At 32.6% G+C, this 12,732-nt stretch overlaps 1 protein-coding gene across 2 annotated transcripts in view; it reads left to right on the top strand.

Annotated features, from left to right (window-relative positions):
* Nucleotides 1–12,732, top strand: part of Zpr1 (zinc finger protein Zpr1) — a 55,257-nt gene that overhangs the window by 21,759 nt on the left and 20,766 nt on the right. For both annotated transcript variants that reach the window (XM_085814207.1, XM_085814208.1), the window contains exon 9: nucleotides 6,349–6,508. In XM_085814207.1, the coding sequence (XP_085670333.1) occupies nucleotides 6,349–6,508 (160 nt within the window). The remainder of the gene's footprint in view (nucleotides 1–6,348; nucleotides 6,509–12,732) is intronic.

The raw sequence follows: 12,732 nt of genomic DNA, 5'->3' as shown, positions 1-12,732 counted from the left end.
GACTGATTTTGTAAGGAATAAGCAGTGCATTTGTTAAATTGAAGTTTAAATAAAAAGGTTCATTTTAAACCTTTTAAATCTTCATATTACTGCAGTTGCTTTACTTGAAGACTAGGATGGGGCGATAAGCCATTTGATGGTCTTCATGGAATATGACTTAAGGTTTGAAAATTTAAGAATTCTCTATGATGCAAGATCATTTTAAAGTTTGGTGTATATATCAGTTTATGTAAAGACTGAAGGATCACTTTTAGCCTAAAAGAGTCCTTTGTCTTAAAACATGGTTTTGCATTGTTTCACTTTTTATTTCTTTTGCCATTGAGCAAAGTGCAAGAGGTTTTTCTTTCATATTGAATCTGTCTGTTATGGATTAACAAACTAAGCTATTTAAAAGCATTAAATGCAGTTTTTAAAATTACTTTCTTTGAATTGATTGATTTAAATAAAAATTAATTGAGATCATGATATCTATATAAATATATTTTGTGCTAACTTAACAAACTTTTCATTAAAAACTTAGTGATTTAAAGGCTTTGCATTGCCACTCTGCAAAGCGCAAGATATATATGTTTAATCAGAAAACTCGGTTAAGTAAAAAACTTGTCTTGTCTCTTGGGAAAATGCAATTATATTAATTTGTTTCAAATTTAATAAAGAAACTTGACTCTTTAAGAGAAATGTCTTACCACTGCCCAGCTAAAAATATTTTAAAGTGTGTTCAGCAAAACAGTTAAAGTAAGCAGCAAAGCATTTAAATTTCAACAAAATGTAAAATATTTAATTTTTCACACATTAAAAGGCATGTTATTGTGTCACATGCATTTTCTTTGCTTTTTGAAAGTGAATTTTTAATAGCACAAAACATTACTTTTTCTGTGAAATCAAGTATATCACTGAAATGAAAATCAATTGCTCAATCTACACCTCAAGCATGAAAAGAAAAACACTATGAGCTTCAGAAACAAATGAGCAGCTGGAAACATGACTGTAAAACATTTGAGTATGCAGTGCTCAGGCTTATTCATATGAAACAAATGAGCAATGAGAAGCAAGACTGGAAAACGTTTGAATACGCATTGCTGAAGTTTGTCTGTTCTTCTGAAACAGACAAGCAACGAGAAGCAAGATTGGGAAATGTTCAAGTATGCAGTGATCATGCCTGTTTGTCTGAAATAGACGAGCAATGGAAAAGGAAGAAAACTGAAAAACATTCGAGTATGCACTGCTCAATCCAGACAAATACTGCATGCTGATTTATATCTTGGTGCATTCTGTTATGATGCTAATTATGATTACAGTCTTCATTCAAGTGTGGCTATTGTAAAAATGACTAAGTTATGCATGTAATTGCAGAGCCCTCAAATTTAAGAATGAATAACCAGAAATGTGCTGTGCGAATGGAAAAGTCAAACTGCCAGAATTAAATTCACCACCTGAACCAATATCAGCCCTGGTAATCAGGTGACACAAGCTAATCAAATCATGTAGAATACTCATAAAGAAAAAATTGCATAGCAGAATTAAAACAAAAATACTTTCTTTCCTTTAAGTAGCACTGCAATGCATGCCATGTAACAGCTAGTATTTAATAAAAAAATATTAAATACTTTTATAGAATGATGCTATGTATTTTTTCACATTTCAGATATATAGAAGATTTATAGTATTCCCAAGTTAGTCTAAATGTATATTCTTATAATATCCTATAAAATGTTTTGCTCTTCCATATGAACCATCTCTTATTGATAATCCTTTCTGGAACCACATTAAACTTTAAAAGAGCTCATTTAGGTGACCGTTAAAATCTAAAGCCATTCAGGTGAAAAAAAGAGGGAATTTTTTTTAAAATTTCATTTTTTTTTTTTATTGTGGGTTAATTATTTCAAACTGCTTTGATGAATACATAATACATAAGATAGTTAAACAGCAGAACTACTATACCTGATTTTTTTCCAGGTAAGTTAAGTGTGTGGGAACTTAACAAATGAGGGCAAGGGAAGGTTCATTAATTTGTTTATTGAAATTTCATGTTCCATGCATGAAACAGAAACAAACAAACAAAAAAATTATACTAGTTTTATTCTGTTACGGAATAAGACTTCTTAATTTGTGTTTCTGTGTCCTGGTGCATTTCTCTTTTAAAGAATTTTGGAGATTCTATATGTTACATTGTTTTATTTTGTGGTATTAATTATTATACTGTTATGTAGTAATACAGTCGAAAGTCTTTAATACGGACGTCCATAATCCGGACCTCAAAGCTACAAACTTTCTGCACGTGCGTAAACGCATAATGCACTTGTGCATGTGCATAATACCTTTACGCATGCACATAATAACTTTATGCATGCATGTTTAATGTGTAACGGATGGTATAAGCTAAGCTAAAAGTATCTAATCATCTATTTCAGTTAATGTTGCAGATTGTGTTGTTCCTTAATCTTCTAATTGGATCTGGCTTATTATTTTTTGCAGACTGTTAGAGCAATTTTATAAAAGTAAGCTTGAACTTTCGATTATGTCAAAAAGAGTTTTCGATTCTGGAGCTGCCAAAGGATCTGCAAAGCAAAAGCATGTTTCAGTGTCCATCAAACAAAAAATGGATAAAGGCATATCCTTTGTTTCTCTAACCATTCCAAAATCTGTTTATCAATTTCACGCTGCTCTGCGGGGGGGGGGGGACGTCGCGGTGCGCAATGAACTGGAAGTTGATCTGTCAGCACTATCCTTATTTTCAGGGCAGATGTTTTTATTTTATTCGGCTTATAATTCCTTACTAAATGTAGTATTTCATCTTGATGTACTCTGTCTTTGATATGATTTAAATCAAATTCCTCGTCGTTATAAATATCACAAATACACATCAAATAGTTTTCTGGTTGCAATTTTCCAATTTCGACTATGTGTAATGTATGCTTTACGCATGCGCATGTTGAAAGAAATGTTTAATAAAGTAAACAAATAAATATTAAGCTTTTTTTTTTTTTTTTTTTGTAAACTTTGATACCCTTTAGATCATAATTGCTCTTTATATCATAAATTACGGTTTCATATTTTTAATTTTATAATTTCTGCATGCCATCTTACCAGATTTAAACTGATGATCTATAATCCCGAAAAACCGATAATCCGGAATCGCTGAAGTCCCGACGAGTTCGGATTAAAAACTTTTGACTGTATAGAGTACTATTGTTTGCTGTATTCTTTTATCTGTCTTGCAGAAATAATTTTTACTACATAATAATAATTATGTTAATCACATGAGTATGCTACATTAAAGAAGGCAAAGTTTTTCTTGAATGAAGGAGAATTGATTTATAAGCATCCTATAATGATATAAAATTTATACTTATACTGCACTATAATGATATAAGTTCCTATAATCATATAAAATTTGTACTTATACTGCACTTGCAAATTATTTCATAGGTCACCTTCAAAATACTGTAAATAGGATGCTGTTAAAATTCTATAAATAGTGTCATCCCTTGTGAAAATATGCATCTTTCCCAGCTCTTCTTAAAGCTATAAAATATTTTTGATGGCCTTTTTTTAAATACTTTTCAAGGTCCTCATCAGATTCTCATATCTAAGAAATTGAATACATTTTTTGTAATTTTTGTGAAACATATTCAAATTGTATAATCTTGTGTGCAAAATTAATTTTTGGATATTTTCAGTATTTTCTAAAGATGCAAAAACTTGTGCCATGTAGCAGTTTGTTGTCAAATCTGCATATTAAGCACATATTTTTTTGTGAATATGTAAGTTATTGCTTGAAATCATTCTTTTTATGGTATCGATGACAAGTTCTTTCCTTTTTGCTCATTGCTAGATTTGGTGGCTTATCAAAATTTTGGCAATTTTAAAACCAGTTTGACTATGAAAATATTAATTTAGTGATTTGGGAATTTTGGGATAATTATTTTTAATGAACGTAATAATTTATTATATGATATCATTACAGTAATTACAGTTTACTAAAATCACATTATTTGAAAGATTATTCCAATTTAAGGAAATTAGCATGGCAACGAATGTTCTTTTTTCTCATTTCTCCTGTTTTAAAATGTGTTTGCCTTTCATGTTCGGCAGTTTTTTAGTGTCCAGATTGTGAAATTTAAAGAAGTTTATAAATGATATGAAATAGGTTTTGAAATTTCTTTTTGGTAAACTGAAACATTTGCTGTATATATGTAAAAGTAAATTTAATTTCTCTCATTTTTTTATGATAAGAGTGCCACCCTTCCCACAGTTCCTTAAAATATTCAAATATGTCTCAATTTCTTGCTTAAATTTGAATTTATGCTTTAAATTTTTTTTAAAAAAATTTTCTGAATTTTATTTTCATAAATGGTGTGCAGGTGCACAGACACTGGCACCTTTAATTTTATGACATTTCAAGGATTTTTTTTAATTCAAAGAAAAAGAAATAATTTTCAGGGCATTAATTTGTTGGTTTATTAAATAATCTTTGATGATAATGGCTGTGTAGTTTGAAGTATTCTCTCAGAGCAAATAAATTATTTTTTTCCGTTCCTGTAACCCTGTGGTGTCCGTTCTGAGCCTTTTGAGCCAGAAAAGGATTTAGTATGCATTTAATCTTGAAAAGATTGGTCTGTGCTTTGGTCTTTGTAAGGGACAATGTTATTTGCTTTTGAGCATACTATCTTTGTTTCAGGATCATATTAAAAGAAGTAGTTCTCATTTCTATTACTTAAAGGTTTTTGATAAAATTTTGACCATTAACTGTCGATTGCTTTGTGTTCATTGTGAAATCTTCAAGAAACAAATTACTGTTGTTCCTGGAAGGTGAAGGCCTTCCAATTTATTGTCTTCTTTTGTTAATACTTCATATTCTTTATAAAAAAATTTGCTATTCAGAGTTTTGCGAAATATATCATTTCTAAATCCTCACTAGAAATACACAAGTATGTTTAGCATTCAACACAGAGTACAAGGTATTGAATCTTCTCTTTTCTACTTATTTTATCATATGACCTCTACTTTATCAAATGAAGCCACAAATTTTAAGAAATATAATAGTTAGTAACACCTTATTCATCATAAGTTGTATTCAATATTTCTAGAGTTTCTGAGGTAGTATTTTCTAACCAAAAAATTCTGTTAATTTTTGGTTTTTTGTATTTTCATTAAATTATACTTTGTTTTTATGATGGCATGTGGTGTTTTATACAAACTGACCTATAAATCCGAAATAATCAACGATGCACATTGTGTTTTTGTAGGAGAAAAGGAGGTGCATAGTTCATTTTGAGTATTAAAATTCATTTCTTGATACAAAAATTTAAGGAAAATTTTTCTGTTAAAATTGTTTTATCTACATAAGAAAGTAAGTAAATTTTAAATGTGTAAAATTTGTAAAGTATTTTTATGTAGTTAATTTACAAGACAGTTTATAAAATTATGAAAGTTTATAAATTTACAACTTTTAATTTCAGTTAACATTCTTCCATGTAAAAACCCAAATCTTCCATGTAGAAGATCCAGAGAATTTATACTGGTATTTTCATTTTCTTTTATGCTTATTCAAGTCGCCAAATTTTTAACTGCTGTGGGATGCCACAATTTTTAAAATGTGCTGCTTCAAATTGCTTTTGTTTTTGAAATATAGTTAGCTTTTTCTAAATTGTGTTGTTACTAACTATTATATTTCTTAAAATTTGTGGCTTCATTTGATAAAGTAGAGGTCATATGATAAAATAAGTAGAAAAGAGAAGATTCAATACCTTGTACTCTGTGTTGAATGCTAAATATACTTGTGTATTTCTAGTGAGGATTTAGAAATGATATATTTGGCTTGTTACAGAAAATCCAAGTAAATTAAGTTCAAGTAATGAAGAATCTGCATAAATGTATCTATGTTTCACGCATTGTGATAAAACAACAGTACCTACAGCCATCAAATTTTGGATTATGTAATCCTATTGCGAATATGAGCATCTGGGAGCCCAAATTTGAAATTTGGAATTGGAATTGGTTTTATTATCGATTTCCTGATTAACAAAATCAAGCATTTCAAAGTGAGCAATGGCAACATTGTACAGAAAAAACATTTTTATCTCCAGCACGTGAGACTGTGTATGCTCAGTTTAAAATTATTTGGTGATATTGCTGTGGAACTGAATTTTATGGTTTAAGTTCGAAGAACTTGATATTTAATAAATAAAGGTAGCACACAAAATGTAAAAAAAAAAAAAAAAAAAAAAAAAAAAAAAACTCTGGACGTAATTTAAAATCTGAAACCTTTCAAATTTTTTTTTTTTTTGTTGTTAATATTTTCTGTTACATTTACTTTTGTTAAAATACCTTAACTCTTTTCATAAAAATACCTCATTTTAAAGATGTTGTCATTATGGCTACTACCTGTGATGCTTGTGGGCATAAAACGAATGAAGTAAAGAGTGGATCTGGTATCGAACCATACGGAGTGAGATTTATTCTCAAAATAGAGACTGAAGAAGATTTATCTAGGGATGTATTAAAGGTAATTTTTTCCATTCTTTATTTTTTTTGACAAATATACTGAACAAATGAATGTTTTGCAGAATTGTTATTACTTACAGAAATGTCTCTAAAGTAATCTCGAACTACCTCAGAACTTTGGTCTGTTGTTCTTGCAGTGATCATTTTCCCATGCGTATTGTTAGCCATTTTTGGTATTGAATGAAATTCTATAAAAATAACATGAGGTATTTATGTATTATTCTGTAGACTGTGAAAGTTATCTGCCATCTAACCATGAAATTTGACAGATATCCTCCCAAAGGATGTGTCAGTTGTTCCTGCAGAAATTTGAGCTTCTGTCTACAACTCTTACAATAAAACATTCATCATTCTTCTTATACAGCCTACGGCCCACCAGCGGCCGAGCGGTAAAGACGCTGGTAGTTCAGTCTGAGGTTCGAATCCCGCGAACGAGCTGGCTGCATGGGCGTTTTCGTGGTTTTCCCCATGTGTAACGTATATACGAGCCAGTTTCCCTTAGAAAGTCCTCCACGAAGGCATCCCTCCCTTTAGGCAGATAGCCCCGTGTGCTTTGCCGTAATTGAATAATCCAATCCAATCCAATCCTTATACAGTCTACCAAATGGCTGCTGCTGTATAAGTATTCAACCTACTTCATTTTTGCACCTCTTAAAACAGGGTTTGTTGATTTCTACTGTTATGTTAGGCCTTTCAGTTTTACTGGAAGCTCTATTTAAAATGCTCTGAATTCAAATTTCCTGCAAGTAATTGTTCCAGTCTTTTATTATTTTATTGGCCATATTCAGCTGTTCGTTTCTCCATTCAACAGATGTTAATTCCCTCAAGCAACTGTAAATGAATCAAAATGCAGTCACAAATGTGATTCTACAGCCCTCGAAACCAGGGCTGTGGAGTTGGTAGGGAAAATGACCGACTCCGACTCCTGGAATTTTAATAACTCCGACTTTGACTCCTTCTTATATATGTAAACATATAAAAAAGAAGTAGTAGATGCTACAGAATAAAAATTGATGCTTAGCAAATTTTTTATATTTTTATATGCGTAGCAAATTTTTTATTTTTTATAAATTTTAATTAGCATTTATTGTGAAATGGAAAAACTGGCATTAGTAATTTCTAAGAAACAGTAAAACTTCAGCAAGATCTTCTTTGTTAGAGGACCATAGATCCGATTTGAATCGAATAAACTTCTGAATTGAGAAGAGTCTTTCCATACTGACTTGAGTAGGAAGAAGAGCTGTTACTGTTATGGCTACTTCCTTTAACTTTTCAGGATAGATTTTTGTAAGTTCTAAAAGAGGTGTCTTGCAAGAGCAATCATATTTGTCTATTTCGTAAAAGGCGATGTATAAATCTTGTTTGTATTTTTTCATTTTTATATCTAAAGGCTCTTGGTTCTTTATTTTCATTCGCTTTGCATTAACCTTTTCAATATTATCCAAATATTTCTCAAAATCTAATTCATCGTTCGAAGAAGATGATAGAGACTTGGTTGCAATATCTGCAGTTTGACTGTCCTGATTTGAATACCCCAGTTGCTCTGAGAATAATTTCATTCTTAATGAAAGTTCATAGATGGTTTTCTTTGCCATTTTAATTTGTTTGTCATCCAACAAAATTTGGCATTTTGGATCTACATATGTTGAACCGAGCGTGATCTTACTGTCTAGCAAACTAGTTTTTCTTTTCTTCATTGAAGAAATTATTCCTTCTGCTATAAACCCTCCATTTCAGAAAGAACAAACATCGTATTCTTCCTGTCCTGCCTCTTGTTAATTCTTCAGATTGTAGCTTTTTGGTGGCTATATACAGTATAGAAAGAAGAGTTTCCAATTCTGCAAGATCATTCCAGTCTTTCTGTTAGTGAAATATTAAGGTTATCTACATATTCTAACATTCTCGTCTCCTGTCAATTCTTCAGATTGTAGCTTTTTTGTGGCTATACACGGTGCTGAAAGAAGAATTTCTAGTTCTGCAAGATCATTTCTCAGTCTTTCTGTTTGAGAAATATTAGGGTTATTTACATCTTCTGAAAAAGTTCTTAATCCTAACAACCACTATATCATCAGATATGTACTTCTCCATTGCTTTGCTCTTCTCCTGCTCGCTTCCTTAGAATGGCATCAATTTTGGGAGTTCCTCAATTCACCAGTGCAATTCACCTTGCAGCTTACCTCAATTCACCAGTGAGATTAGTAACTAAATGAATCAGTTTAATCAATAATGGCAAATATCACATCCATCATGTTCCCTTATATTTATTTACTAATATGTCAATAAAATTGAAAATAACTATTTATTAATGTACAGTCGATTCCAGTTAATTGGACCACTAGATAATCAGACCAGCCACTTTTTCGGACCAAATGCTAAAGAACCAGAACAAATCCTTTGTACATAAGGCTAATATTACTCACTTATTTGGACCAAAATTCTGTGTAAACAGACCAAAAAACGTGAGAGCGAATAAGAAACAGAAGCTATAAGTCGGCCGCATACAGCAGATGTACAGGTGGTCTGCGACATATGGGAGGATCTGTAGTTGCGGCTCCCCAGGAAAATGCTTTATCAAAGGTCAGGAATTCCTTGACAAGTGCATGACAGAAGCAAAACTGGTGGGAGGTGAACACGCGCACCATATTCTTTGACCTGCGCCTCCGAGTTTCGAGGAAATGAACAATAGAGTGTCTGGCTCCACTTGAAAGGAATTCCTGCCTGTCAATCATGATTAAAGTTTACACGAGAAAGCTATCATTTCGTCACCTTTTTGGGATGATTTTAGTGCCAAAGCTTTGAATGGCGAGCATTTTATCTCCCTCTGGACCTCAACATCTTGAACCCGAAACACCAAAGTTTCTTCAGACCACTTTAATCAGTCAACTGCGTGTGTGTCTTGTCTCCCCTGCCAAAATGCCACGACGGGACTTGACGTTAGCTGAAAAATTGGTTTTCTTGATAAGATCAAGCAGCAACCATGAAACACTAGTCAGCGTCGATTGGTGGAAATAACCGGATTGGCAAAGACTACAATTGCGCACTTGATAAAACAAAAGAATGAGCTGCAAGAAGAATGGGCACAATGTGAAGGAACTTTCAAAAAAAGGAAGCATGAAGGCAATGACCCAGATATCGATGAGGCCCTTAACGAATGGTTTGCCATTGTTACTGGATGATCTGTGCGAGTAAGTGGTCCAAGGTTAAAATGCAAAGCAGAAGAACTCACTAAAAAGCTGCGCCACAATGACTTTAAAGCTATGGACGGTTGGTTGTCTCGATGGAAATCTAGACATGACATAAAATTCAAGAAAGCACATGGCGAGAACAAAAGTGCTGTTAGTGCAAATGCTGACGAATGGAAATCAACAAAACTGCCCGAGCTTCTTGAAAGTTTTTCAGCAGATGACATCTACCATGTTGATGAGACTGGGCTGTATTATCGTGTTACGGCGGACAGCTCGTTAAGTTACAAACATGTTCCACTCTCTGGCTCCAAAAAAGCAATGGATTGCATAACTGTCTTGTGCTGCTCAAACATGTCAGGAACGGACAAGAGGAAGCTGTTCGTTATAAGAAAAAGCACTAAGCCTCGCTGCTTTAAAGGACTTAGGATGGAGAGTTTACCAGTTGTGTATCGTGCGAACAGAAATGCGTGGATTACTTCTAAACTTTTTAAAGAATGGCTGAAGAATTGGAACAGAGAGCTACAATGCCAGTCGAAAAAAGTGCTGCTTCTTCTTGACAATTGTGTAGCACATCCTCATTTACATTGCTTGATGAACGTCCAATTGGAATTTCTACCTCCCAGGACCACAGCTTTGGTCCAGCCAATGGATGGGCATCATAAAAAATTTGAAGACCTTTTATCATGCAAGGTTGGTTAATTACATCCTTGAAGCAATTGAAGAAAGTTTGCTGACCTCATCCTCAAAAGCCAGCGAAGTCAGTGCAAAGGTCAACATCTTTACAAGCAGTTGCATTTGTGGTCGACAGCTGGCGAAAAGTGAGCAGTGAGACAATTCAGAACTATTTTTCTCACTGTGGCTTTAAGCACTTGGTTTTGGAGATGGATGTGGACATGCTAATTGAAAGTGAAAATGATGATTTACATGTGGAACTTCAACAGGTACAAAATTGCAAAGAATTTTTATCCATTGACAACGAGCTTCAATGCTACGATGAAAATGAAGATTACGACGCTGCACTCGTTGCAGCAAAACACACGACAGCATCGGAAGACCAAGAAAGTGTTGATGATGATACCGATAATAAGTTGGTGCAAGTGACAACACAGGATGCGAGGAAATGCATTGAAACTTTACATCGGTATTTCATGCAGGAGGGAAATGAAGGCAGTCCCATTGCTGTGTTAGATGTTTGTGGCGATTTCGTTCACGCCTCAGATCACATTGGATAAGTTCTTCAAATGTTGACTGCAACTTGGTATGAAATTGTTTTTTTTGTGCTTCGCATGTTGAGTATCGTGTAGATTGTTTCTTAGAATTTATTTCTAAATTAATTTTCTCAATGAAAAAAGTTCGACGGTATTTCTTGTTTGTACATGTATGTTTGCCATACATGTGTACCGCACCATAAAGTTCATAATTATATATTAGTACATGATTTACATGTGCATTGACTGTTTGCTACATATAGCATGTCCATCTTACAATATAGGACATGTTCGTGTAATCGGACCAGCCAGTTATTAGAATGAAAATGATCGCTTCCCAATGTGGTACGATTAACCGGAATCGACTATATATAGTCCATAAATAAAAATATTTACCGAGTTTGTCATTATTTTTTTTTTCAATTCACTTTAATTTAATTTCAAATTCAAACTGTTCAACAAAAACTGGAGTCGGAGTCGACGTGTATTTTAGTGACTCCAACTCCTTTTACCCAAAAATCTACCTGACTCTGATTGCGACTCCAACTCCACAGCCCCGCTTGAAACATGCTCCTTTTTGAATGGATACTCTCATTTCACAATTTTTCATATTGCCTCGCCATTGTTTATTTGTGGTTATCCTCAAGCAAAAGTGCAGATGTTATGAGTGTATTGTGACTTTATGCTTATCCATAATTGGCACGAAATTATAATACCTGGCAACAGTTTCGGGATTGATGGGATAGTGCATAAGTACCTAACATTGTTTATTCTATCATCCATCATTTCTGAACTAGCATTTTACTGCATTAATCATTTGTAAATGTCTGGTACAGTATTTCATACATGAATTACATGTAAAGAAAGGTGTTTGCTTGTATTCCTTTTTTTCTTGACTCTCAATCTGAGAGCAAAGTATCGCAGCAACACATTGCATGTGGCCCTCAATATGCGTAACAAGTACCATATTAAAATGTTATGTCATTATAAATTTCAGTAAGTTTATTTCTAATAGTTTCCATTAGTTTATTCTTTTTAGTGTCCAGGGCTTTCAGGTTTAGTTTTCAAATCACATCTTATTGTATGCAATCAATATTTATACACCTGTCCTGCGACCAGTTACGACAACTGAAGGAAAAAAAAGTTATTGTATGTAAGGAAAAATATGAATAAGATGTGATATCAAGCTTCACTGGTAATTATTAAATCTTGAATCATGTTTTCAGTTAAAATATTATTCAGCAAAGGAGCGTAAAACATTCTGTAACACTTTTCTTAAAAAGTAGTTTTTTTTAACATTGTCATTAATAAAATGTTACAACATATTATTTGCTGGCTTAGTTGTTTTCATCCTCTGTTCAATTAAAAGTGATAGATTGACTTCCCTCTGCTGTAATTTTATGTGCAGAAGTATTTGTTTGAATGATTTATCTTATATAATTCACATTTAATTTTTCTTCTTCACTGTTGATTGCAGGTTATTTATTTTCTTTCATTGCATATTTTTTCTTTGTTTAGAATTCTTGTTATTTTTTGTATATTGATTCAAAATCCCAATTAATCCAAAATCACAGTTAATCTAAGAGCAGTTAAAGAAACACAGTAAAGAGAAATAACTCATTATTAACTGAAAAATACTGTAAAGAATTTACCTATATTTTCAAGCAATTTAATGTTCATTTCATTACCTAAATTATATCAGCATTCAAAGAGGAAAAAATACACTGAAAACAATAAAAGAATAAACTTTATTAAATGCATAAATTAGGGAAGAAGGAACTAAGTTGTAAATGAAAGAAAAACGGTAAAGAACACTTAGAGTAAAACTTCAA

Source organism: Stegodyphus dumicola, chromosome 3, assembly GCF_044657685.1.
Source record: "Stegodyphus dumicola isolate Sdum_Otavi_A_Nest chromosome 3, ASM4465768v1".
In the NCBI taxonomy this organism is placed as follows: Eukaryota; Metazoa; Arthropoda; class Arachnida; order Araneae; family Eresidae; genus Stegodyphus; species Stegodyphus dumicola.
Note: the sequence above shows the minus strand (reverse complement) of the source record. Positions and strands in the feature narration are given on the sequence as shown.